Source organism: Zalophus californianus, chromosome 14 (assembly GCF_009762305.2).
Source record: "Zalophus californianus isolate mZalCal1 chromosome 14, mZalCal1.pri.v2, whole genome shotgun sequence".
Classification (NCBI taxonomy): Eukaryota; Metazoa; Chordata; class Mammalia; order Carnivora; family Otariidae; genus Zalophus; species Zalophus californianus.
Window position 1 is genome coordinate 9,217,676 of NC_045608.1, and position 27,473 is coordinate 9,245,148.

At 53.4% G+C, this 27,473-nt stretch overlaps 2 protein-coding genes across 14 annotated transcripts in view; one reads left to right on the forward strand and one right to left on the reverse strand.

Moving 5' to 3' along the window:
- SH2B3 (SH2B adaptor protein 3) overlaps positions 1 to 21,643 on the forward strand; it is a 36,372-nt gene extending 14,729 nt beyond the window's left edge. Inside the window, exons 3-8 of one of the 2 annotated variants that reach the window (XM_027575589.2) lie at positions 17,533 to 17,634; positions 17,716 to 17,807; positions 17,895 to 17,992; positions 18,096 to 18,310; positions 18,403 to 18,574; positions 18,741 to 21,643. In XM_027575589.2, the coding sequence (XP_027431390.1) occupies positions 17,533 to 17,634; positions 17,716 to 17,807; positions 17,895 to 17,992; positions 18,096 to 18,310; positions 18,403 to 18,574; positions 18,741 to 19,036 (975 nt within the window). In that variant the 3' untranslated portion in view covers positions 19,037 to 21,643. The remainder of the gene's footprint in view (positions 1 to 17,532; positions 17,635 to 17,715; positions 17,808 to 17,894; positions 17,993 to 18,095; positions 18,311 to 18,402; positions 18,575 to 18,740) is intronic. The other variant, XM_027575590.2, reaches the window with a different exon arrangement.
- The window catches only part of ATXN2 (ataxin 2), a 136,321-nt gene that overhangs the window by 3,487 nt on the left and 105,361 nt on the right, over positions 1 to 27,473 (reverse strand). For 7 of the 12 annotated variants that reach the window (XM_027575580.2, XM_027575579.2, XM_027575588.2 and 4 more), the window contains 4 exons: positions 27,263 to 27,408; positions 26,183 to 26,410; positions 23,737 to 23,905; positions 22,270 to 22,872 (listed from right to left, as the gene is read on the reverse strand). In XM_027575580.2, coding sequence (XP_027431381.2) covers positions 22,844 to 22,872; positions 23,737 to 23,905; positions 26,183 to 26,410; positions 27,263 to 27,408 — 572 coding nt within the window. In that variant the 3' untranslated portion in view covers positions 22,270 to 22,843. Of the gene's footprint in view, positions 1 to 5,587; positions 8,513 to 21,053; positions 21,192 to 21,960; positions 22,100 to 22,269; positions 22,873 to 23,736; positions 23,906 to 26,182; positions 26,411 to 27,262; positions 27,409 to 27,473 lie in introns of those variants that run through there. The other 5 variants (XM_027575587.2, XM_027575585.2, XR_003516839.2 and 2 more) reach the window with 4 other exon arrangements.

The window sequence follows — 27,473 nt, forward strand, 5'->3', positions numbered from 1 at the left end:
TGTGTTTGGAACAGTCTAGGGGCTGTTCCTGAATGTTTCCTGGAATGACTTGGAGCGTCCAGTCTCCGGGCTGAGGATACTTAGACCATAAGTCTTGATTGAGTGTGCCTGCCAGGTGGGCAGTCTTGACCTCTGACCCTGGAGTTGTTTAGAGGAGTAGCTTTAAACAGAAAGCAAAGGAAGGTTGCAGGTTTGACAACCAGTAGGTGGTGGTTAAGGGCCTGAGCTCTGGATTCACACCCACGCTATGGCACTTGAAGGGTGCCCAGCACCAGCCTGGAGAAGGTCCTGCTGCGCAGAGCAGGCAGAGGTTTGGAGGACAAGAGCTGAGACAGGGACGCTGCCCAGAGACATATTCCTTGGGCCTCAGCCAAGCAAATGGCCATCCAGAAACTGAGGCCAGGGAGCCAGAGGCTCATAGGTCCCCAAGACTCACCTCTGCCTCTGACCAGCTGTATGACCCTGGCTGGTCTTCCCCACTCAGCCTCATTCTGTTCGTCTGCAAGCAGGGGTGAAAGCAGCCACTCAAGCTCATGATGAGGGCTACAAGGGGAGTCCTTGCTAATGAGGATGTAAGTGAAGGCCAGAGGCAGGCTGCTGGCTGGGGAGCTGGAGGGTGGTCAGAGGAGACACTTGGAGCTATTTCCAGTGTCCGAAGATGGGCGGTCACTGCCTTCTCTGGTTTCAGTGGCATCCCTGCAGGTGGGCAAGAGATGGGCCTTCCTTCTGGGTGCTGGCCTTCAGGAGGAGGCTGGGCATTGGGGGGTGGTCCTCAAAGGCCCCTTGGCAGGAAGTGATGTCTGAGATGAGAAAATCCTGAAAGATCTGGGTAAAGGAGTCCCAGGTCAATGAAATGGCAAGTGCAAAGGCCCTGGAGTGGCCATGAACCAGGAGACTTTGAGGAATAAACAAGTGGCCAGGGGCTGGATGGAGGGAACAAGCAGAGAGAAGATTGGAAAGGTGCTAGGGCTGGATTAGGTGGGGGCCTTGTAGCCCCAGGAAGGACTTGGGGGTCTCACACTATCAGTAGTGCATGATTCTTCTCCTACGAGACCTTCTGGTCTCTGTCTCCACTCGTCCGGTGGCAACTCCTCCTCCTCAGACATGTCTGAGTCCCAGGGTCGGGCTAGAATGGGGGGCAGCATATTTACTACCTTGGATGGGCACCTGCTATGTGCCAGCCATTGCCCTACCCACTTGACCTAAAGTCCTTCCCCATGAGGTTCAAGGCCACTGGCCCATTTGACAGGGAAGAAACTGAGGCTGGGAGAGGCAAAGAGACTCACTCAGGGTCATGCACCTGAGGAGATTGGAACCCCAATCGCAAGGGGTTCCCACCTCCAAGCCCCTGGCCACACTCTTTGACTGGCTCCCTCGAGCCCGAGCCTGTAGAGTGTCAGCACCCAGCCAGGCCAGGCCGGAGATGTGCCATCCCACTCAGCAGTTAAAAGAAAAAAAAGTTGAATTGGTTACCAGTATTTAAACACAGGTCTGGGGGCTGAGCCTCAGTTTCTCTCACCTGTATGGCGGGGGTGTGACGGTGGAGTTGTAGCTATGGTCGAAGAGTACCTTCTGGCCAACATCTATTTGGCGTTTGTTATATACGAGGACCTTTACTGACCTGGCTTCACTGAACCCTCACAGTGGCCCTATGACAGAGCTCCGGGGATTGCCCCCGTTTCACAGATGAGGAAACAAGGTGAAGAATGATGACCTGTCTGAGGTCACACAGCTCTTGAGTAGCTGGGTTGGGACTGGAACCTCAGGGAGTCAGGCTGCACCTGGGGCCGAGTAAGCCTTCAGAAGGACTTACTATTACTAGTGGCCCCATCTGGGTGGGGGGGCCTCTGTTTGGAATTCTCAGACTGGGAAAGGCTCCCTGTGGCCACCTTGTCCAGTGCCACCTTTTTACAGATTGGGGACACTGAGGCCCAGAGGGGCCGGCCAGTGTCTCCTTCACCCAGCATGCTCTGCCCTTGGCCTCTGCTCCTGGCCTGGAGAAGGGGTAGAGGAAGGAGGTGGGGGACACCTCAGCCCATAGCCCTGAGCACCCCCATATGCACCACAGGCCTCACTAGCCCCAGGAGGAAGTGGTCTGGTTGGGAGTAGCTGGGCTGCTGGTCCTAGGGGTGGCTGGGGGTGGGCCAGCTGGACAGTGTGGTTCAGAGCCATTCCCACTCTACTCCCTCTGAGCTGGGTGGCCTGGGGCAAGCGACTCAGCCTTTCTGGGCCTCAGTTTCCTCATCTGTAAAATGGGGACGTTCACAGCACCTGCCCGTGGGGCTGGTCCTGTGGCAGAGGCCACGGATGTGCTGACTGGGCAGCAGAGGGGCAGCCTCACGCCCCTGCCTCCAGGCAGCAGGCCTTCCTGGGGTGCCTGGAAGCCCCCCGGCCCTGCCCTCACAGAGCCCATTGTCCAGCGGGGAGACAGTCTGGGGGACCCAGTTTGACCAGAGGCCGCGAGGCCTCGGCCCCCTCGGCTCCCCAGCTGGGCCCGTTGTCTGTCAGGAGGAGGCAGGATTGCCGGTGGGGCGGTTGTCGGGCCCGTGCAGCCGCGGGCGCTCTGACGGCCGGGGTGGCGGCTGGGCCCCGTCTCCCGGGCGCGCTGGGGCTGAGGGCGTCACCGTTGGAGCCTGTGGCTTGCTCACCGTCCTTCAGGTCGGCACTGGCACCGCGCCGGTTGTACAGGTGAGGAAACTGAGGCCAGGAGAGGCAGAGGGAGCCACAGCCTGGACCCCAGGGGCCTAAGCACAGAGCTCGTGCCCCCGAGTGTGGGAAAGAGGAAGCAGAGAGAAAGGGATGTCCGCCGGAGGCCTGGTGGTTTCCTCTGGGAGGCAGGAGGAAGAGGAGGAAGAGGAGGAGGGCCAGGCAGGAAGCGGCCAGGCGGGAGGGGGGCAGCCTCCTTTGGCTTGGACAGACCTGGGTTTGAGTCCTGCCTCTGCCCCCTCCAAGCGGTGTGACCTTGGGAAAGGCACTTGGCCCTCTCGCATTGTGCCTCAGTTTCCTCAAATGTTTCCTAGAAATAGCCACGTGACGGCCCCCACCGCTGGGGAGCTGCGGGGCTGACCGCAGAGCTCTGGAGCGCGCCTCAGAGCCCGGAGGCTGTGGTCGCGTCGTTACTTTTATTAGTTGTCGATCTAACACAGCCCCGGAGGGGGGGGGGGGGGAGGGCGGGCGGTGATGAAGCCATCTCACACGGCCGCCGAGGAACCAAGCACAGAGAGGTAGAAAGACTTGCCCAAGGCCACACAGCTGGGAGGTAGACGAGCCAGGGACAGCATCTGCTACAGGCCTGCCAGGGCTCCGTGTTTCGGCCCCCAGCCAGGTGGAGAAGCCACCCACCCTTCCCTGACGGCCCCGTACAGCTTCATGGGCCAGGCAGAGCCCCAGGGTCCCCGTGGGGAGACAGGTGGGAGCGCTAGAGGCCAGTGGTGCCCCAGTCCCATCCTCTCCCAGGGTAACCAGGGGCAGGAGGCCCCCACGGTGAGAATGGGGTTCCTGTCCTTGCTCTGCCCCGGGCTGCTTTGTGACCCGGGTGGGTCCCCACCCCTCTCTGAGCTGCAAAATGGGCAACAAAGGGGCTTGACCTGGGCCTTCCGGGAAGGAAGGAAGGGGTGGTGGTGGTGGGCAGGGCTCCCATGGGGGCCCCAAATGCACACACAGCTGCCCCATCAGCCCCTGACTGGGGTTCCGTGTGAGATCATTTCTGAAGAGTAGCTTGTCGCTCAGAAGAAACCCCTGACCATGCTGACACCGTGGGCGGGTGATATTGGTGTGTTTCCTTTGAGCTCAAATTCTATAAATCCACACACTAGAAAGTGCTCCTGAATCCAGCAGGGGGAGGGTGGCCAACGATGTTCATTTATTCTCACGGTCTGCCCCAGTGCCTCTGGGGGTGCCTCACCTGCCCCTCCTGCTCCACGGGGCCTTTTGCCAGCTTTCTGGAAGTGTGCCTTCTGTTTTCGTTTGTTTGGGGGGACAGGGTGTTGGGACAAGACCATCGCCATGGTCTGGGCTGTGAGTGTGGCAGCCGGGGAGAAGGGCTGGGGGACAGGTTTAAGTTCAGACCTTGGCTCTCATGTCCTTGACATGTGACTTTGGGCCGAGAGCTTGACCTTTCTGAGCCTCAGTTTCCCATTCTGGAAAACGGAATGTCAGTATGTGGCATTTTTTGGGTAACTGGAGTCAAAAGCCGGCTCGGCAAGGGCACAACATGTCCCCACCCGAGAAGGTGGAAGAAGGGGCTTGCTGGGTAGGAAGTTGCCACATCCCAGAGGTGGGCCCCCGCGGCAGCCCGTCTTGGGCACCGGCTGACAGCCCCAGCAGGCTAGGCGGGCGGCGGCTGGAAATCCCCCACCCACTTCTTTGTGAATGGAAAAGGAAACCAAAATGCACAAGAGATCTCTGCGCTCTGAGCGGCTGGCCCTCAGTGGTGATGGTGGTGGTGGCGGGGGGGAGCTTCCTCCCCCCAAGGCAGGAGGGGCCACCTCAGCTTCCTTTTTGGGGCCCCACACCCCTTTTTCCTATCTCCCCTCTGCGCTGGGGAGGAGGCCACTGTTTTCCTCGGGCCATGGACTCCGCGGACCTCTCAGCCTCTGGAACCAGTGGGTGACAGTGACCATGGGGGACGATTGAAGCAGCACCCGCCACCTGGCCTCTGGAGCCTCCTGCACGTGGGGCTGATGCGGGGGGTCCTCCCATGACCTGCCTGACCTGAGTCCCGATGCTGGCCGAGGCAGGTCCACAGCAGCAGCAGAGAAACCTGTCTCCAGGGAACTGTGTGGCGCCGAGGGGCCCTGCTTTGTCTCATCTGAAACCTTCATGTAATCTAGGAAACTCTAATTTACCAAGAGCCTCCACGTTTGAGCTCCTCATGGTTTTGGTTTTGCGTTTTCTGTCGATAAAGCTCATGGCAGAAACTACAGAGCAGTGACTGAAAACCGCCTCCGAGCCCCCTGCCCAGAGAGAACCAGCATTTCCATTTTGGTAGAAGTCTTTGTGACCTTTCTTCTTGCATTTCCTCTCTAACTTTTCCCCCACATTGCAGTTCCTTCAGCATTCGCTCATTCTTCATTCTGCCCTTCTGTCTGGAGCCCCTTCTGTGTGCTGGGCATGTGGGTAATACGGGCAGACACCTTAGGACAAAACCCCCAGCCCCGGTGAGACGCACATTCCTCATTCTGCTTTGTGACCTGCTTTTTTTCACTTAACAGGGCTTGGACATTTTTCTGAAGTATCTTCTGTCTTTTTCATACTGGCTACACAATATTTCATTTACACAGGGAGGCCGTGATGTATTTAATATTGTCCAGACTCCTAATTCAGCCATTTCTCACTTTCCTGCTCGAATAGATAACTGCGTGACGAACATCCCGTACATAAATCTTGGTGCCCATCTCTCATTATTTCCTTAGGCTAACTTCCTAGAAAGGGAAGTGCTGAGTCGAAGGCTTTAGGCTTTATGAGTGCTTCTCTCTTGCTCTCCGAGCTTTATTTTTTTGTTTTTTTAAAGATTTTTCATTTATTTGAGAGCGAGTGAGGGAGAGAGCGCAAGCAGGGGGAGGGGCAGAGGGAGAAGCAGGCTCCCCGCGGAGCAGGGAGCCCGATGGATGCGATGGATGCGGGGCTCCATCCAGGGCACTGGGATCATGACCTGAGCCAAAGGGAGACCCTTAACCGACTGAGCCACCCAGGCGCCTGCTGAGCTTTATTGAGATAGTTTACAAGTATGTAAAATGAACTTATTTAAAGCATACAGCAGCGGCTTTTGGTATATTTACAGAGTTGCACAACGATCACTATGATCTGATTTTAGAACACTTTCATCATCTCAGAAAGAGACCTTGCACCCATTAGCAGCCACTCCCCTCTCTCCCCTCCCTCAACTCTGGGCAGCCACAAGTTTGCTTTCAGTCTCTCTGCATTTGCCTATTCAGTTCTTTTTACATAAGTAGAATCAGAGAATTTGGCAGTCTTTTATGACCGGCACCTTGCACTTGGCATCATGTCTTCAAGGTTCATCCGTGTCGTGGCAGGTGTCAGCGCCCCACTCGTCATATTCCATCATGTGGACAGGTGTTGCTCCCACTTCCCGCCATGCGGCCCAGCTATCTTGCGTACCGGGCTGCTGTGAACATTCGTGTGTGACTTTCTGTGTGGACAACTGTGTTTTCCTTTCTCTTGGGTATATATCTAGGAGTGGAGCCGCGGGGTTATATGGTAGTTCTCAATTTAACATTTTATTGCCAGACTGTTTTCTGCGGCAGCTGCACCGTTTTACGTTCCTACCAGCAGCGTGTGAGGGCTCCAACTTCTCCACATCCTCGCCAACTCTTATCTATCTTTTTGATTGTAATCATCCTAGTGGGTGTGAAGAGCTATCTCATATGGTTTTGATCTGCATGTCCCTGATGGCTAATGATGCTGAGCATTTTTCTCATGTGCTTAACTAGCCATTTCTAATGCTTCTGGTAGATCCTTTACAAACAGCCTTCCAGAAAGGTTATACCTACTTATCTTATCACCAGAGGTGCCAGCACTGGGTATTATTTTAAAAACCTCTGCCAACTTCTAGATGGAGTGGTTATCTTGCCCTTTCTGATTGCAGTGGGACTGACCATTTCTCTCTTTAAAAACCATTGAGTATTTGTAATTCACATGATGTAACATTTCACCACGGGGAAATGCAGTTCATTGGCTTTTAGTATATTCACTGTGTGCACAACCATCACTACTAATTCCAGAACATTTCCATCACCCCAGGAAGAAACTCTGTACCTATTAGCAGTCAGTCCCAATTCCTGTCCCCACCTGCCTCCCCAGCCCCTGGCAACCACTAGTCTACTTTCTGTCCCTATGGATTTGGGCCTTTTCTCTTCCATTTCTTGGTCATACACATTTTTGTGACTTACAGGCCATTTATAGCACTGTCTTTTTTTCTTGTTGATTTGCAAGAGCTCTTTACATGGATATTAGCTCTCTGTCACATGTTGCTAATATTGCCCTAGTTCACCATTTGACTTTTCAGTTTCTATCATGAGGTTCTTCATCTCTGGAGGTTTTTAAGTCTGGGCAATAAAATACAGTGATCTTTTCCTTTACGGTTTTGTTGTTTGCTTTTTCTGCTTCAGGCCCCACCCACCAGGATCAGATAATCACTTAGGTTCTATTCCACTTTTGTCTTGGTTTTATTTTTCACTTCTAATTATTTAATCCATCCGGTTTTTATTCTCTATGGCTGGTGTGATTTCCTGTTGTTTTCTGATGTCCGTGAGATGCTGTATCTGAAGGCGCATCACCTGGTGAGCGCTCACTGAACGCGGGCTCAGGGCAAGGACAGCAAGTCGGCCGGCTGAGCTCGGAAGGGCGGGAGACCCCGGTGCCCTGTGGTGGCTGTGCCCCGGCCAGCGTCTTGCTCTCGCCGTGTCTCCGTCCTTCCTGGCACCCCTGCAGCCCCCCGCCACACCCCAGAGACCGTCGCTTCCACCTCTTCTGAATCAGCATTCTTCGAAGGCAGGCAGTGGGTCCCGGTAGTGACGAGCCCCCTCTCGGCTGCCGACAGAGGCTGTTAGTTCTCAACCACAGCGTTTTCCACCCTCAGCCGGCACGGCGGCCGCAGCTGAAGCCTGCGCTGTTGGGATGAGGGGCCGCCCTGGCCGCTCTGGCTTCACAGCAGGGCCCCTAGTGGGTACCTCATCCAAGCCCCTGGGGCCCAGGGACACGCACGGTGCTCACCTGCAGACTCCGGTGGCCCATCAGTGTTCGGGGGGAGGGGGCGGATGTCCAAGTCCACCTAGCGCACCCTCCCGTGTGGCGGGAAGGCCCAGGCGGGCAGTGCCTGCTTTGACGCTTGGGCACACCTGGACACGCGGTGTGGCCTCTGAGCCACAGCTTCCCCTTCTGTCTTGACCATGTAGCCTGGGGCAAGGGGGGGGATGCATGGGCCTTGGGGCTCTGCGGCCATGTGCGGGCAGGGACAATTCCCAGTGGGGACTCCGGGTGGCAGGATGTGGTCGCTCAAGGTGTGGGCTGGTGGCAGCGGGCTTGCAGCGGGCGACGGGGTGGGCGGGGGTGTGGGGTGGTTCTGGCTGCGTCCTGACCCCACTCACTCAGGACCATCTCTGGGCTTGCTGGGTGCCTGCCGAGCACTCCCAGACTAAGAGGCCACTTCCGTCCGCAAGAATGTTCCCGGCCAGCCAGGCGGACATAGGTTAAATGATTGAAGGTGGTTTGCTGAACTGCCTGTGACATCCGCTGACTCTTCACAGCGGCTCAGCTCCAGGGTCCAGACAGTTGTTGCTCCTAATCTGCCACCCCGAGAGCCAAAGGTTTTGGCCAGGAATGGGTGCACTGCGGGGAGGGCGCAGCTTGAGTACAGGGGTGCAGGGCAGAAAGCCTGGGAGGCGTTAGCATGCGGCCGGGCCAGTAAGGGTGGGGGGCACTAGCTCCCTCCGTTCCTGCCCCTGTAAAGCTCTGTCCTGGATGGTGCCAGGTGGGGTGACTTGTCACCCTGCTGGGGGAGCAAGATCAGCTGGTAAGGGTGCCGGCAGACTGGCTCCTTGGTTCATCTGTCCAGTCATGCCCACGAGTGGGTGTGAGGCGTGTGGCACTTCCAGGGGTGGTCCCTCCTAAGCCACGCCCCCCCCCAAACTTGGGTGTGCCCCCCTCCATGGGCGGGCCTTGGAGTGGAAGTTCACGCCTGTCCTCACAGATGGTTCAGCCACACTCGGCCACTCTGCACGAACCAAGGCACTCGCATCTCAGGAGGGGCTCAAGTGAGTGTCGGGGAGATCGCTGGTTCGGTTTGTTGGGGGGCTGTCTCCCTCTGTATGGGGGGGGTCTATCTCTGGGTGTGTATCAGGGGGAGGTTGCTCTCGCATTTGAGAGGAGCTTTGTGTCCCTGTTGCTGTGATTGTGTGTGTAGGGAGAGGGGGCTTTGTGACTGTGTCACTGTGAGTCTGACGTGTGGGGGGACCCTTATGGGCGTGAAGGGGAGCTCACTGCAGGTGGGGCTTTAGACAGGCCCCCAGGCCCTGTCTGTCTCAGCATCTCTGGCTAATCACCTACATGATAGGGACTCCATCTCTAAGTAGGACTGTTTTATTTGGGGGTCTCCCTTTCTGGGGCCCCGGGGGGCTCTTGCTTGCCAGGGAAGGGGGGAAGCTGACTTGATCCATGTGGCTTTTCCAGAAGCACCTCTCATCCCTTTCCTGTTCCCCTGAGAGGGGACATAAGGCAAAGGGGCCAGACCAAGGGGGAGATCCGGCTCATGGTGAACTGGGTGAGTCTGGGGGACTCCAGTGTACTCAGGCAACAGGGAGGTCTGCTTTCAGAAGCCCCATATCATCCCCATTTTACAGAGAAGGAAACAAAAGCATAGGAAAGCGAAGTGATTTATCCCGGGTCATGCCAGAGAGAAGTGGCTGAAGCAGGCATTTGAAGGGCCTGTGGAGTGGGGGTTGGGGCCCAAGGAAGGAAGTGACCTGTGGTCTATAGTTCCAACATTAGTTCAGTCCCTGGAACAGACTCACTGCCTTCAGTTTGCCCCCAAAGGAGCCAGGGAACAAGGTGGGGGGGTTGAGGTAACTCACCACACCCCACATCTGCCTCTGCTCCCCCACATGAGGGCTGGGGCCCTCAGCGCCAGCCCCAAGCACGTCCCCTGGGCCGGACCCGCTGCTGGGCCCCCCCTCGGAATAAAGTTTGGTGCCTTGTCCCCACCCCCAGAGGACTCCCAGTTGGACGGTGGGGGCAGCTGCCTCATCAGGAAATTATGGCCAGGCCTGATAAGACCCATGCCGAAGGAGAGGCACAGGAATCGCACTAACCACGACTGAGTGACCAGAGCAGACTCCCTGCCTGGAGGAGGGGAGGCTTCCCCTGCCGAGGCCACTGTTGGGACCGGGCGCCGCATCCTGCACACACAGGCCTGGCACGGGTAACTCGGGGTTAAAGTGCTCATGTGGAGCGTCAGGAGTCTTGCTTTCAGCCAGTCCTCTCCCCCAGCCAGCTGGAGCCCTGGGAGGCCCGGCTCATGTCCCCGACTGCCTGTCCTCCATTTCTCCCCCAACCCCAAAGTGCCTCCTCGAGAGCCCTCACTTGTGTGGGGTCTGCAGTGGGGGCCATGCCCTGTGCCCCCACCGGTCCCCAGCACGCAGGGATGCCTGGCATGCAGAAAGCTTGTCGGAATACCATCTGCCAGGACCGTGCTCGGTGCCGGGGCTGCCGCGTGAACAAACCAAGTCCCCACGGAGCCTGTTTCACAGGTTGACAAAAGCAGGGAAAGTAGTAAAGGGGTTTATGTGATGGTGACTGTGAATTTAGACACTACCCAAATCTGTGAAGAGCTAGATTTGTGAAGCCGTGGGGGGCTGCCTTCCAGAGGTAACGGGAGGTGCAGAGGCCTGAGGTGGGAGTGTGCTTGGTACACTTAAGGAAGGGCAGAGGCCAGGGCTGCGCTCAGACTGGGAGTAGATAAGGCCTAGGAGGTAATAAGGACTAGGTGCTGCAGGGTCCTGCGGGCCACGGTGAAGACTTGGGTTCCTCCTGGCAGCGAGATGAGGCCCACAGACAGAATGCTGAGCAGAGGACAGGTGGGGAGTAGCCCAGGAAGGACTGGTGGATGGCAGCTCTATTTCAATGCTCCCCACCTCTTGGGAGCTCAGGAGGTCATCCTGTTTTCTGGGCCCTCACTCTGTAGTGGGGCTTCCCTGGGAGCACCCCCTCTGCCCCCAGCAGCTGCCTGGCTCCAGATTCCATGCCCCCAGCATCCACCATTCTGCCTCTGTGGGATGGACTGCACCCAGTGCCGGCAGGGCGGGGGGTGGGTGGTGGGTGGGGCTCGGGTTAAAATACAGACCTCAGGCTCACTTGCAGAGGGTCCAGGCTGGACTTGTGATCAGCTCCCCTGCGAGGTTTTCTTAGCCTTGGCACCGCCTCTGGGTGGCTAGAGGGGCACGGAAGGCCCCCACCACGGTTCCTCAGGTAGACAGATGGCCCAAAGCAGGGTGGTGAGGGTCTTCCCACCAGAGTATCACTGTACTTAGTATTAAGGGTTGTCCCTTACACTGGGACAATGACCTTCCTGCTTCCTTGGTCCTGGCACCTCTTCGGTGTGATGCTCTTTTCCATGAAATTGGAAAACATTTTTAAATGGTGGTGGCTTATGAAGTCAGCAGTCCAGAAGCCACTGACAGCCCAGGCCACAGTGCCAGGACAGGTGCTCCTGAAGGGGCGTCTGCCAGCAGTTCTAGCCCCAGCCCACCCCCTGCCATCTCCTGGATTTGGCTGTACCCTCTGGCCTCTGAGCTGTGGCTCTTGCTGTGCTCTTAAGCCTCCTGCGCCTTTCCTTCCCTCTTTTCCACTTTGGGGTGTTCAGCAAACACTTAGAGCCACTTACTCTGTGCCCTGCTGAAGGCAAAGGTGGAAAGAGAGAAGGGAGGCCTTCCGGAGCTCACGGTGTAAAGTGGGGGGACAGCTGTGCGGGCTGACTGCAGTGGGACAGGGGGGCGGGGGGAACAAGGAAGAAAGCTTCCACAGAGAGGGGCCTTTTGCTTCTGAGCAGATTGGCTCTTCCTAAGGCCTGCATTCATCCTCCAGGACCTTTCCATACCCACCGGAAGCACCTCTGACACACACTCTATCACCAGATTCTCACGGGAGGGTAGTGGCATTGTTAGGTCTTATCAAAGTGAAGACAAGCCGGAAAGGTGTTACCTGTCTGTCCATAGAGGACCAGGCAGAGTTACGACTGAAGGCCAGGACTAACTGCCAAGCCCCAGAATGGGAAGGTTGCAGCGTGGCAGTTACGCAGGCCCCAGAGAGGTTTCCGAATAGGACACTGGGTGGCTGCGGTCACGGGAACAGGTTTCTCTACTCCGGCACTTCTCAGAGCCTCCTGTGGACGGTGTGTAGGGTTCCCCACGCACAAGAGGCTGCCCTCTCTTGGGAGAGTTCCTCTTTGCACTGGCCACCAGGCAGCTCAGAGACAGGTACACAGCAAATAGAACTCTGCTCTGTGTTCTAGCACTTGTCTCCCGCCTGCTCAGAGATCCCTATAATCTTTTTTGGAGGTGTGGCGGGGGGGGGGAATAAGTCAGGGTATTTTCTTTTTCTTGTACGTAGGCTGGTGTTTTGATACCCATCAGTAAGACTTGACTGAGCATTTTTCATAGTGATGCTTCATCCTTCGTTCGTTCATTCATCCAGGCAGCACCCATTCCAGACTCTGGGTGGCAATGGGGGGGGGGAGTGGACTCAGTCATCTAGGACTAGCATCTGGAATTTGCTGAGTCTTTTAAGTTTTCAAGCCCTCATCCAAGACCACCTCCCATCCTCCCTCTATTCCTGGGAGGTCAGCAAGATCTATTTATTGTCCCCATGTCACCAAAGAGGAAACTGAGGCTGCGGTTGGTGCCATGCCCAAGATTCCAGAGGTACTAAGTGGTGGAGCTAGGACTCGTCCAACCACCTCGAGCCACTGAGATACTGCCTAGAGGGCACGGGTGTGGGGGCAGAAGCGTGTGGCTGGGACCTAGACTTCCAACTGTACACCGTCTCCTACTTCCTGTCCCACTGCTGTTCTCTGTAGGAGAGGAGTGAGGGCCCAAAGCCCTGGGAGAGACAAGACTGCCGGGGGGCTGCTGTCGGAATCTGGGATTCCAGATGGTGAGACGCCGCTCCTCGAGGTTTTCACTGGATAAGGGCTTCTCCAGTGGCTAGGTGGGATGCCGCGGATGGAACAAGGCCATTGTGAGGGCCTGCCCTGCCCACACCACTGGGCCCTTCGCGCCAGGCCCTTCGCTACTTGGGTGTGAATTAAGTGCTGGTCTGGTCCAACTAGCAGGTATGCTGCTGTCGAGGTATTTAGCATGAGCTCCCTGGAGCTTCTGAAGTGTACATCAGGTGCCATTTCCACATCTCTGCCTTAGAACGAGCCCAAACGGACCCCCACAGCCTCAGGACCGCATGGGGACTTCTGGCACCCTACCGTAACCACCTCGCTGGGTACAGGAGTCCCATCAGCCTCCTTAGGTGCTCATGTGCTTTCCCACCTCAGGGCCTTTGCAGGGGCCATCCTGGTGCCTGGGAAGCTCAGCTATCCTCTCCTCATAGCTAAGGTGAACCCACATGGTTTCTGTGACCCTTCACAGATTCCCCCACCTGCCTGTCTGGGTCCTTCCTGTCTCCTTCCTGTTGGGCATCTGTCTCCCTCGTTACAAGGGAAACTACGTGAGTCCGGGACTGTGTATCTTGTTTCCACTGGGGCATTGGCACCTGGAGTTCAGTGAGGGCTTGGCTAGTCCCTCTGCTGGGGTCTTGAAGGAACAAATGGTGATAGGCCCCATTCAAGGTGCTTGTGAAGAGAGGGCGGAGTGAGATACAGCCTGTTACCTTGGGAGACTCTGGAAGGGCCATCCCTGCCTTCAGCCCATGCTTGTGGCCCTGCTCTAACTTAGCACATGGGGAACAGCAGCAGGTCATGGGACAATTTCTAGGTGACAGCATGAGGGAAAACAAGACTATAGGTCTGGTTTCAGTTGTCAGTCTCAAATCCCCCTAGGCAGATGTGAAGCCCAAATCCCCACCAGTGGGGGCAAGGGGAGTCACTGGGGGTCGGGGAGGCCCAGGTAAACCCATAGATTGAGGCAGAGATGTCCATGCCACCCTCTAAAAGAGATGACAAACCTAGAGCCAGAATGGTACAGTCTTATAGAAACACATGGAACTTTCTGCCCAGTTTTAATGTCCACTCAACAGACTAATTGTTCTCTTAGGGCTTACCCTGCTCTCTGGCTCCTTTATATTCTCGATCTTTTAAAACAAACTCAGAAGCACCTGAGTGGTTCATTGTGTTGTCTGCATAGTCACGTTGAAATACATTTCTAAAAAGAGATTATTTATTAGAGAGTGAGTGAGCACAAGCAGGGCAGGGAGGAGCAGAGGGAGAGGGAGAAGCAGACTCTCTGCTGAGCAGGGAGCCCAACTAGGGGCTGGATCCCAGAACCTGGGGATCGTGATTGTGACCTGAGCCAAAGGCAGAGGATGCTTAACCAACTGAGCCAGCCAGGTGCCCCCAAAATACATCTTAATATAAACCACATTCTGTTGTTTTTCCCTTACTTTCATTAGGGCATATATATAGGTAGGTTAGAGGACATGTGGATTTCACTGCAGGATGGGCTGAAAGAAGACACATGTGTGTCTAGTCCCTGGGCCATTTGGAGGGGAAGTTGTTGTACTGTAACGACAGTGGACCCCAGGCTTTACCCACTTTGGCCTCACCCCAGCCTAGAAATTTAACAACAGACGTTTGTCAGGCTGTTTTTTTTTTCCCCCCACTTGCAGTAGTTCACCCAGTCACCATAGCACCCGTGCAAGGAGAGCGCGACTATTAAATATCTCCGCTTTATAGATGTGACAGTACTGATGAAGGACTGAGCCACTGGGCCAGAGTTATAGAGGAAGTGGCAGAGACAAGACTGAACACTAACATCTAGAGGGATAAGAGAAGTATACAGCCTAGATAAAGTCAGGTATAGAAATGCAAGCCCTACTGGGGGGTGGACAGTGTCAGAGCTGATCTGCACCTTTGCCTTCGACCTTCCTAGCAGCCAGGGCAAAGAAAGAAATGGGTTATTCCCCCTGGAGTCACAGCGGCCATAGGAAAGCAGCTAGCTTTGTGGATGCTGGGCACCAAAACTTGCTTCCCAGGAGGGAACGTAGTGAGTGACATGCTACTTGCTTACATCACATTATCTGGAGTGCTTTGGCCATTTCACTCACTCAGGTGTGATTCTGAGGTGGGATAGAGGGCATGCTAGAGAGGGGAACCTGGAGTCCCCTAATGTTCCTGTAGCTGCTGATCCAGCCCCAGAGTTTGGGCTCAGCTCTCCATCCCAGCTCTGTCCCACACTGCTCAACCAGGAAGGCATCCACTGGTCCTTCCACACGTGACCAGTGCTCTCGAGTCCTGCTCTGGACCATCCAGCTAGGGCTGTGCTCACTTGCCCCTCCAGTCTGGGCAGAGCCTGTGGCCTCTCTCCACTGTCAGCACAGTAGTGGGACACACCAACTCTGGGGTTCAGATCCCGGCTGTGCCCCTAGCTGTGCAGCAACGGGGGGAGACGACTGGGCTGGCTGGGGCAGCTACCCCGCCTGCCCCAGCTGCCTGAGAGGAGTCAGGTAGAATGTGTGTCAGCTTAGCCAGGGGGGCAAACGGGAGGCAGCAGCTGTGCAGCCAGGGGTGGCCGTTGGGGGAGAGGGGACTCCTCTTCACCACCGCCTGCCGGGCCAGCAGTCCCCCAGCTGCTGGGGAGAGCACAGGCAGGGAGGCCCCACAGTCAGAGCAAAGCCACTGGCTCTGCTGGTTCATCTCAACATTCACCCTGGGGCCAGGGCCCAGAGCGGAAAGGGAGACTCGTTCTGTTCCCTCTTGGCCTGGCCTACTTCCTCCCAGTGATCCTGAGGGCCCAGAGCCAGTGGGGAGACTTGGGGGCCAGGCAGAGCCAACTGCAAAAGCAGGAGAAGGAAGCAAACGACCCATGTACCTTACCCATTTTGCAGAAGGGAAACGGGCTCTGAGAGCTGAGCCATGTACACTCCAGCACACCCAGGGCCCGTGTCAGTACTGCGCCCCACATCTCACGGGCTCCCAGGCTAAGAAGCCGGGGTATGGGGGACACGTAAGACAAACCTGAAAGATAAAACCCCCTGGCTGGTGGTCAGTTAGGGCTGGAACTGACTGGCCACCTCTCTGAGCTTGCTCCCTCTTTTATCGCGTTAGTGAGACGAGGCAGTCCACCACGGCAAACGTCAGGGGTTCCTAGGGTTGTTATTCCCTCCGGACTGCTGGGGGCAGGGGGAGCCTGGACTGGGAAGAGCCCCAGTTTGGCCGACCCTTTCTTGCCAGGCTGCCCCTTCCCTCACTGTTCACCAACCCCCCCTGCAGGTGGGGAGTAGCTGAAGGCAGGTGGCCTGGCCCTAGGGTCATCATCCTTCTATCAGAGACACCTGGTGCCTGCGTGTCCCGAGCAGTTACACACGTGGCGTTGGGGATGGGCTCTTATACCACTTCTTGAAAAGGCAGCTTCTGCCCAAGATGTGGAGGTCAGATTCCCCCAAAGCCACAGTGCCAGAACTAGCCTTTGGGCCTGCTTTGTTTCCATCCCTCTGCCCCTGCCCTATGTTGGCTTGGTTGGGCTGGTCTTCCCAGGTGGGCCTGGCTTTCTCCTGGTCCTTGGAAAGAGAGAGGCACTGGAGAGATGGGGCCCAGTCGAGCCTCCCTGTCCATTCCCCCATCATCTCTGGCTCCTTCTGCCTTTACCTGCTCTGGCCCCTGCTGGAAGCAGCCATTGATTATCTCATGACCCCGGGAGATACAATCTTATCACCCTTATCACAAGAGGAGAAGGGGGTGGGCAGTAGAAGGGAGACCTCCTTTCCGAGAAACTGCTGCCCTCAAGCTGCTGTCTCCTGTGTTCTAGGGTACCCCAGAGCTTCCTGCTCTTCAGAACAGGCATCTGCAAGGTCAGCCCCTGCTTATTTAGCCAGGTTCAGTCAGGACCCAGGAGAGGAGCCCTTGCTGGCAAAGGGGTAGGGGACCACTTCCCACACACTCTGAACCTCATGTATGTTGGATGTCACAGGAGACTCCTGGGTCCGAGGTTTTGTGTAGGTTTCCAGCTGGTTCTGACTAGGGCCAGCCATACCAGGGCTTGTCCCTTTAGGGATGTTGGCAGAAGCCCCAAGAGTCTGTGGCTAATCTACTCTGCCAACCTCCACCCTGAAGCCAAAAATCCACCCCTCCTTACCCTCAGACTTGAAGACAGGCAGATTAGTTAGGTGTGGCAGTTTGAGGTTCTAGGCTGTATACTGTGGACAGAGGTAAAAACCTCATCTACCCTCCCTCAGGCAAAGGACTTCACCTCCAAAATTTGAGTTTCGTCTCTTTAAGATGTTGGTGAGAGTATGATTCCTACAGCTGATGTTAGGTCAAGAGAGGCCTGCACTAATGAGGAACTGTTGCGGGGGTAACCAAACTAAAGGCAGGACAAAGGCCTGGGGCCCCTGGCACAGTGCCACAAAGGGAAATGTGAGTTGGGTTCGATACCCTCAAGTCCTCTCCAGGCTTCTTTTGATGAGGGGGTCAGCAGCCGTCTGACCTGGCTGGGTTGGGGCGGGGCAGGGGGGCTCTCTGCTCTACCAGTGGAAGGAGAAACAGATGTCAGCAGACAAAAACCGGTCAGAGACAGGTTCAGGTAAAGAGGGGGTTGGCCCTCAGCTAACATAGGTTTTGGAGGATCTCAGTGTGTGGGGGTGTGGGAACAGTGCTTAGAGGCTACAGAAGGGCCCTCAGCAAGGCTCCGGCAAGCAAGAATGCCAGACCTTGTTCCAGGCTTGGGGAGCCTGCTTGGCAGCACCATGAGCACTCACTCACCCAGCTAAGCCCTTGGAGCGACTGCAGAAAAAGAGGCCTGGGTGGGTGAAGGGCCATGAGGAACAAGCCTCAAGTGCCCCACCTTGGTCTCCTAGAGTTCAAAGCCCAAGCTACAAGCAGCCTGCTCCAATATCCAGGAAGTCCGGCGATGCACACGCCTCGAGATGCCGGACAACCTCTACACCTTTGTCCTGAAGGTGAGTGACAGCTTTTCTCACCCGGGGCTCACACCTACACACCCGAGGCACCCACACAGCCACTCCCTTCCTCCCTGCCAGGTGAAGGACCGGACAGACATCATCTTTGAGGTGGGGGACGAGCAGCAGCTGAATTCCTGGATGGCTGAGCTCCGGGAGTGCACAGGCCAAGGGTGAGGCCCCAGACCATAGGGCCCCACTCCTGGCCCAGCTTTTCCTACTCCCCTGCTCTACCCAGATCCTAACCTCAGCCTCTTCAGCAGGTTGGAGAGCACAGACCCAGAGACGCATATTCCCTCAGCCCTAGAGCCTGGCACGTCCAACTCTCCGAGGGGAAGCACAGATTCCCTGAACCAAGGTGAGTGGGTCCTGGACTCTGTCCTCTGTATAAGGCAGAACCAGCTTCAGCCCAGGACGTAAGGTACCCACAGGGGGTCACTACCACCAATCTTGTCTACCAGGTGCTTCTCCTGGGGGGTTGCTGGACCCCGCCTGTCAGAAAACAGATCACTTCCTGTCCTGCTACCCCTGGTTCCACGGCCCCATCTCCCGGGTGAAGGCAGCCCAGCTGGTTCAGCTGCAGGGTCCTGACGCTCACGGAGTGTTCCTGGTACGGCAGAGTGAGACAAGGCGTGGAGAGTATGTGCTCACATTCAATTTCCAAGGCATAGCCAAGGTATGGGGCATGGTAGGTGGGGCTGGACCGCCCCCCAACCCCAAGTTCAAGGCCCTCAGTGGCCAGTGGCTGAGCCTCCTCTCCTCCTGTAGCACCTGCGCCTGTCACTGACCGAGCGGGGCCAGTGCCGAGTGCAGCATCTCCACTTCCCCTCCGTCGTGGACATGCTACGCCACTTCCAGCGCTCCCCCATCCCGCTTGAGTGTGGTGCTGCCTGTGACGTCCGCTTGTCCAGCTACGTGGTAGTGGTCTCCCAGCCACCAGGTGTGACCCTTGGTAAAGGGGGTGGGTGGCACAGGGAACCAGGTAGAGGGTAAAAGCTTGCTGCAAACCCAGGGGCACAGAGATCTGTTTTTGTGTTCTTCCAACATCTGCCCCGTCACATTAAGACTGACCGTGTCGGTCTCTCTCTTGGTCACTTGTCCCCCAGGTTCCTCCAACACTGTCTTGTTCCCCTTCTCCCTCGCTCACTGGGATTCGGAGCTGGGCCTTCCCCACCTTAGCTCTTCTGGCTGTCCGCGGGGGCTTGGCCCAGAGGGTCTCCCCGGCCGATCCTCTCCCCCAGAGCAGATATTCCACCTGGTGCCTTCGCCCGAGGAACTGGCCAACAGCCTGCGGCACCTGGAGCCTGAACCTGCCAGTCGAGCCCGGGACTCAGACTACGAAATGGACTCCACCTCCCGGAGCCATCTACGGGCCATAGACAATCAGTACACACCTCTCTGATGGGCAGTGAGGAAGCCCAGGCCTCACACATGCCCCCGAAGAACACAAGCAAGCAGAGATGTGAACTTGTGAATGTAACTTTCTTTCCTTCCTTCCAGAGAGAGATTTAAGGGACACTGCTAACTGCACATTTCAGTTTGGATGTGACCCTTCTAATAGGCCTGTTAAAGGGCCTCCTGTAAGTTTCATCAGTCCATCAATTGGCTTTCTCCTTATTGTTTACAGATACAGTTCTTGTTCACAGACGCCACTGGTTCTCGCCCCGAGTCCCTAGGACTGGTCCCCATCCCTCTTACAGGACGTGGTGGGCTCAGGGCCAGAGCTGGTGGCAGAACCTGGGTTCTCTTTCTCACTGACACTGTCACAGCTGATGGCAGACTTTCGGGGTGGGGTGGGGGGGGTCGTCAGGAAGCCCAAAACACTAACAAGCCCTGGATTCTCATATGGTTTGCCAGTCCACGCGGCAGGTCTGCCGTCATCCACACCAGAGATGAACACACCACTCGTGCTCTGCCTCGCAGCTTTAGGACAAAGTTCAAGGTTAAAAATTGTTTTAAACATTTTACCTCAGATTAATTTTTCAAAGGATTCAGGTTTTGAAATTCAATAATTGCTTATTTCATTGCACTCTTTAAACTAATACCCATGCAGTTTTGTAGTTCAGAGACAGCTATGCAAAGCCTACTTGACTAGTTCCAGGTCTGAGCCAGCACGCCTGGCTTCCATTTTTTTTTTCATCCTCAGGACAGTCACCTGCTGAGTAGCCACTGTCCTTCCTAAATATAGAGAAGTGAAGTATGTCACCCTTTCAGGGAAATTCAGGCAATTACTGAAATAGGAGGGTGGCAAGGAATAGTTCTACCCTGGTGCCTTATGAATAAAAAACTGGATTCTGGTTTATAGCCGCTTTCTGGTGAGAGTTAAACTAGTTTAAAGGGTGAGGGGGGGACAAGCAAACAGCCAAAAGGGCTGGCTCAGAACCCCCGCCCAGGGCATCTAATGGCTTATAAACTATCCCACAAGGTTTTAGGCTCATTCTTGAGCCAAGATAGGAGCTAGGAATCTGATGCCCCAGCTAAAGAGAAACTCCTTTAACAGCCCACAATCAGTGTTCTGTTCCAGCTGCTTACTGCTTCACTTGGTGAGGAATGTGAGCGCACGTACACACGGGCACACATCGTCTCCACCAGCCAGGGATCCTGCAGTCAAATCTCCATCTATACTCGCCTTTCACCAGTAACACAATTCACAGGGGAGCTGGCTCCTCCCAGAACTTTCCTGCAGAGGCTCCGAAACAAGGGGGGCAGTGACAGAGTGGAGCCAGCTGCTCCTGGGTGTCAGCAGAGCCATTCAGTAGAGCCACCAGGCTTACCAAAGTGGCTTCTAGGAAACTGGGAGTTTAGCACAGTTTAACATTTATAGATACATCAATCAGAGGCTAACTTTAAACCCTGGCTTAAAACTAACTACTGCCTGCCTTATCTGGGGGGTGAGGGTTTGGTTTGCTCCCTCCTGCCATTCTCTGTATTCCCAGAGGTCAGACTTTTGCTTCTAGAATTTTCTGGGGTTTGTTTTTGGGCGGAGCAGGGAAGGTAGAGGGGACAAGCAGTCACCTCTTAACCACTTTAAAAACCAATGCTCCTGGGTGTTTTCATAGATTGTAAAGCAGATCCGATCCAGATTTGTGGTCTTTTTCTAAGGACACTTCTTTCCTTCATTTTTCTACACATCAATCAGGTTTCTCTACATAATGAATGCTAAGTGAAGTGTGAACCAGAGAAGTAACCACTGTTCTGGATTTCTCTTAGAGAAAGCTCATCACGCACGGTCACAGCATACCCCACACCACCCTCCCAGCCCCAGTGTGACCGCTGCTGACAGCAAGAAGCCAAGCCAACAGCCTCCACTGAGAGGCCAGGTTCTGAATGCCACATGGATAGTAAGCACTATGATCCCTCCAGTTAATCTCTAGTGACAGACAAGAAGGATAGCTTGACTGCTCCCAGCACCATCACTTCCTCCTTCTGTCTTGAATGAACTTTTACAAACTAACAGTCACCAGCACCAAAGAATTAAGTCAACTAACCTGCCTTGAATTTTAGACCAGCAATCCATATGGCTTTATCTGGTATAAATCTTCTGCCTTTGATCATTTCTGGACCGTGTAGGAAAAAGGAATAGCAATCATTAAAATCTTAGGCCAGAGAACACTATTTTTACATAACAGTTTCTTAACCTAAAATTAAGGCCTTGAACTCTTCCCTAAGTGTTGCCTGAGATTCCTTCATGCTTTTAATTCAGGGCTACGTCTCCTATCGCAAATGTCATGTGAGCTCTAACATCTCCCACAGGCTTGAGGAACTTGATAGTATATTATCCACTGCCTCTTAAGGACACATCTGACACCCAGTGTTTGGCTGGAATAAGCAGCACGTTGTAATGACAACAGTGTAAATGGATTCATTCTATATCATTATAGGCAGAAGGTATTTGGCAAATTTTTATGTATTGTTTATGTACTGTAAAAGTAACTTATTCTTGAATAATGCAAATTTTGCTATAATGTACAAATTGCTACACATGAATTAAAAAAAAAAGTTTTCAGAATCTTGACTTGTTGCTGTAATATTTAAAGGCTCTATCATTACAGGACTATGGTCTCTGCAAAAGCCTTGCTCTGCTCAATTACTTGCTTTTCCCTCTGTCTCCCCACAAAGGGGGAACATGAGCAATGTTGTGAGTCTACGGCAATAAGCTACTTTGTACATCGCTGCATTGTTTTAGCTTTTCAGCCCTCTGGATTTATCGGTTTCTTTTTAAAAGGTGTCTCCTGCCCCCTACTGGTAAAACAGGTGTGTGAATCAGGACAACTTCTGACTAACAACACTCATCTGGGTTCAGGAGATATTAAAAAGGAAGCTTACAGAACCAGCGTCAGGCTGAGGATGTGGGATTCTCAGTGCTGCCCAGCTCTGGCCAGCCTTCCTCCTTCTGGAGCGGACCTTTATCCACCAAAGAGAATGTCTCAGTCTTGTCTTTTTCTAGAGATACCTTGAACCAGAACTAAAGGTGAAGAAGAAAAGTCATTTGACAACTAACCTTCCAGGATATTTAAGAAAGCACACTCAGCCCTCCTGCCTCGATATGAAGTATCCTATAACAGAAATATCTTAAGCTTATACAAACACAGACTAACTTGATATCAGTTTTTAAAACTTTTTTTATTTTTTAATTTTTTTTAAGTTTTTATTTTATATTATCTACAAAGTAAAAGTTTTTCCCTTAACTTAAAAGTTGAACCACTGTAGACAGTGATCACTCCATCAAACTTGATTTATAAATAATAACCCGTCATTTTGACGGTAAGAATTTACTGAACCTTTGTCAAGTTTAGTAAAAGGGCGTTCCAAGTCTTGATTTTTTTTTTTTTTTTTTTTTTTTTTTTTAGCAGTAATAGCAGCAAGAATCACTCTTGTTACTTCTTTTGCTAGCTGATGTGTTCATGACTTTCGAGGGTCATTAAAAAATAAATAACTTCCAGTTTCAGCAAGCAGAGCTGGGGTACTTGCGGGGCTCTGAAACAGCATATGGAATTATGGAACAGCCCACAAGTTCCTAAATGCCTCTACTCGGTCCAAATATCTTCCACTGCAAGTGAACTGTTAGCATTCCTATTGGATGTTACAAGAAATCAACATATATTTTTAAAAAACAAAATAAATGAAATTCTAGTTTTCTGTGCTTCCAGTTGGTAGAAGCAGTAGAAGGGAGGAGGGAATTTGGCCTTTCGGTTCCTCCAGGGCAGCCTTACAACTGCTGTTGGTGGTGGGCTTGTACTGTAAGAAAGAAAAGTGGATATTTAAACAGAAAACTGGCAACACCGCACATTAGCCTAGTGTCTCTGCAGCACATGACTGTAAACTACCCTTGTGCTAGCTGAACAGACTCAAAATTTAATTCACTCTTCCCCCTCCCATCTGCACCAAAAGGGGGAGGGGTAGGTGGGTGGGTAGAAACAAACCAGTCAGATGTAAAACCACTTCAGATAAAACTCCCAGAAGACTTGTTGCTCATGGGGTAGAAAAAAAGGCCTTAACATACCCCCTCCCCAGATACTAGCCAAGCACCAGTACTGCTTTCAGAGTAACAGGTCAGACTGTGAACTATTGCCATGGCAGCCATCAAGTATGAGAGCACAATCGCGGGGACTTCTCTTCCTGTCAGGGCATAGGCTGGAGCTAAGGCTACACTCAAAACCAATCCACACACAGCACACTTTCTCATCAGTAGTCTTCTCCAGAGCTACAGTCAAACTCTGCCATGGTGGTAACCACCCCCGTCAGACTGGGGGCGGGGGAGGGGGGAGCGCGGGGCAGGGACTAAGGAAGGAAAACGCTGCCCTGTCCAGCCTACTGTAACAAGGAAGGCCAACTGAGTCCTAAGCATGCATCAGCCACACAGAATGCTGCTGCTTCTCATCAAGCCAAATCCTGTATACCATCAGAACACACACAGACTCGGCTCCTGGAAGCCTCAGGCCCTGACACTGAACTGATCATCACAGTCCCTACTGTGCACACTCTGACGGGTCTTGCTAGTTCTCAAATGCGGGGCTTGAAGCGCTGGCCCTGCCTGCCATTCGACCTGTGCGAGCAGAATGCTTTGGGGTGCCCGGCGGCCCCTGCACACACACGCCTCACCTGAAGGGTGCGTCATATAGGGGAAATGCGCTGTTGTCGAGACTGGAATGGGCTGTAGTGCACTTTGAGCGAGGGCGGCCTGGGGACCGCCGGGTGGCTGTGTCGTCATTAGCATCATTGGCGCATGGGCAGTTGGATGAGAAGGAACCATTCCTGACTGTACATGAGCCTGAAACAGAGAGCTCTTTTACGCATACAGGCAACATCTCCAGCTTAAACAACATGTCAACTGTGTTCCTTTCACTGGGCTGGGGCAGGAAAGGCCAAAAGGGGGGCCCTCAGGGCCCTTTCTTTTCTCTGGGGACACTCCCTAATGGATCATCAATTGACCTATAGACATGTTTCACCCTTTAGCAGGTCCTGCAAGGCTGAGGGAGCAGGCGCCCAGCAAGCCTGGGTAAAAATAAGGGGTGCAACATCCTAGCCTTCAACATTTCTGATTGCTGGATTCTATGTTTTTTGGGCAGGATCGTCACAAAGCTCAGATATCTAATCCGAAAGCAGCTTTCTCAACTTAATAGGAGGTGAGATGCAATGATGCTTCAGAATCTGGCTTCTGAGTGGGGCCTGAAGTAGTTTTAAAGATAACCTCCCTTTTAATTACGAAAGCAGGTGATGACAGTAATTTATGGAATCCTTAGCCCTCTCGTTCTTTGCCCCTCCCCTCTGTTTCTTGTCTGCTCACCAGCACGTCTCTGTGAAGAATGAGTCGGGGCAGCAAGAGAAGAGACAGTTGAGCCCCTTTACTCTAAGAGATATGCTGACTGAGCAGGAGGAGTGGGCTGCAGTAAATAGCTCCAATGAAATGGAGAGGAGTAATGTGCAATTATCTGGGCCAGCCCCGTGCCCCTAAACCAAGTGATAGTGAGTGCAACCTGGTCTCACTGTCAAGTTGGAAAAGGTTTAGCCAGCCCAAATCGCTGGATCCCAGCTCAGGGGGATATGGCAGGGTCAGGAGGAGCCCCCCTTTTCTCCCATACTGTGCACTGTGCTAGACCACAATAAGCCTTGAATGAAATGCTGTTTTTACTCTCTTACATATTCAAATGGGCCCATGGCATATCTGGACTTCCCTAGAAGTGTTAACCTTTTTCTCTTTCAACACAAAAACACAAAAGTGAGGTTTTAGGAACCCCAACTTACATGTAAATTCAAGTATCTACTTAGCCACCAACCTCTGCTAACCACCTACAGGACCCCCGCTCTCATGAAGCTCCTGATTCAGCCAAACCATGCTGGCCCACACCTGACCAAACCGGCTCCCCTCCCCACTATCAAAAGCAAATCATCCAAGTGCAGTGCACCACACTACAGAACCCTCACTTGTGCAGAGGAGGACGCCCTAACTTCCCAGAGCTGTGGAACTCTAGTTACAAGGTTGCCTTCTGAGAGTGAGCTCCAACTGAGTCGCATCTCCAGCCCCCAGCACGCCAGAGCCTCAGTGGCGCACTATTCAACATGAAATGGAGTTCAGTGAGCAGTCTAGCTTACACCTGCCTAAGAGAGTTCTGTTATGAAAGCAGCAAAAAGAGCCATCAAATACAGCCGATTCACCCTTAACAGCTCCAGGGAGGGCCTCAAGGACAGTGTTAGAGCCCAACTTCAGTGCAGCTCCTTATTAAGATAATCTAACTTGGCCCTGGATTGCACTGGACTTTTGTCAGCAGCTGATGCAGCCAGCAACCACTAAGATGTCAACCACACCTTTCAACCATTAGAGGCTTACACTGGAAGTGAGCTCCAAAGAGCCTCCCAGGCTGCTCTTTAAGAAAAATGGGAGTGCTTCCAGCTTCTAGTTACACTGCACCAATGTACAAGGCCAAGCCCTTTCAAGAAGTACAACATATGGTCAAAGCGGGTGTACTGATAGGCAAGGAAATCAAGTGGAGAGATTTCTCTGGAACTCGTGTGACTAACATTCAAGCTGACAGGCTCAGGGCAGTCACCTCAGAGAGCTGAGAATTTGTGAAGCCCAACCTCCCTGCCAGAATTGTGTGTGTGGGTGTATGTGTGTACGAGAAAGGGATGGGGGTGGGGGAGTAGGAGGGAAAGAGAGAGAGAGAGAGAGAGAAAGGAGGAAGAAGGGAGGAAGAGAAAGAATATATATACTATGTATACACATATAGCAGTGAAGCTATATAAACATAGCGAAGCAGACACAGAAGGAAAGGATTGGTTTGCATTCCAAAATCAGAGGTATTTTTAAGGTCTCAGATGGGAAACATTAAAGGACTGACCAACCAGCAACTTTACTGACCCCATTACAAAACCACACCAACATTCATTTAGGGCCAGATCACATGTATTTGAGTGGGAAAAGGGAGACAGGCAAATGGCATCACACACAGGGTTTCCTAGCTTGCAGAGCATCTGGCTCTTTGCTGCTAATCTGGTAACTTTCATATTCTACTCAGTCTTCACAGAAAGTTGGCTAAAGCTGGTTTACCTGAGGTACGTGGGCCATGTGGGGAGGATTGGTGTATGCCGGCTGAACGTGAGAAGGATGGATTGTAAAGACGGTCTGTTGTGCTGTTGGGAAACTATTCTGTGGCGACTGCGTATTGGAGGCAGGGGTCATGGCAGGTGGGGTTGGTGCGAGCCCCGCGTGGTAAATGGCTGACTGCTGCTGTGGACTGGCCAAATGGAGAGCCTGGGCGGCCTGGTGCTGATGGTGCTGCAAAGAGACAAGAAAGAAGTGAGAAAACCATTTCTTCAATGAAAAGCAGTTAAGGTGACACACAAAGCTGAACTCCACATATGAAAGTAGGCTCCCCTGGGCCCATCTAAGATGAAGGGCAGTGGCAAGTACCAGAGAATGTACAGGGTGGTAAGGGCAGGGCTGGGGGGCAAGTGGTGGTTGCAAGCCCTCAACCAAGCAGAGGAAGAACAATAGCACTGCCCCAGGGAACTGAAAGATGTCAGAGATCCTTAACTGCCCCGTTAACAAACATGACTGCAGAAGCTAATAGGAAAAAAAATCGTTGTACAATTGTCAGAAATGAAGTAAAAAAAAAAGTCCCAAGCCAATTCCCAATATAATGTTAAATTAGATTTTTCAATCAATTATTTCTAGGACTTATTCAGTCACCTCATTCTCAACATGTATCTTAATAAGACTTAAAAACAGTAACAGGGGCGCCTGGGTGGCCCAGTGTTAGTTAAGCGTCTGCCTTCGGGTCAGGTCGGATCCCAGGGTCCTGGGATCGAGCCCCACATCGGGCTCCCTGTTTGGCAGGAAGCCTGCTTCTCCCTCTTCCACTCTCCCTGCTTGTGTTCCCTCTCTCGCTGTGTCTCTCCTCTGTCAAATAAATAAATAAAATCTTTAAAAAAAACAAAACAAAATCCAGTAACAACAAAAACCAAATCCCAGGGGCACAGTGGGCAGAGTTAGCTATATGCTGGCTTCACGAGGCAGGGGTGTGAGGTGTTTTGATCACGTGGTACCTAGCAAGATTCTCAGCACTGAAGAAAATGCTCAGTAAACAGAATGAGGATGCAATTCTACAAGACCTGAGTTTCTCCTTACCTGAACAGGACTGGGTGCAGGATGACTTCCGCCATGCTGGCTCTGCTGCTGGCCAGTGGGGGTAGCTGAAGGTTGAGGATGTGGAGTATGTGGGTGCAGGGTAGCATTCGGGTGCGCATACTGCTGAGCAAGGGAGCCAGTGGAAACTGAAGTGAAAGAAAAAGGTGTGTGTACAACCGACATGTAGCACGGTCTCAATTGCTCCTCTATG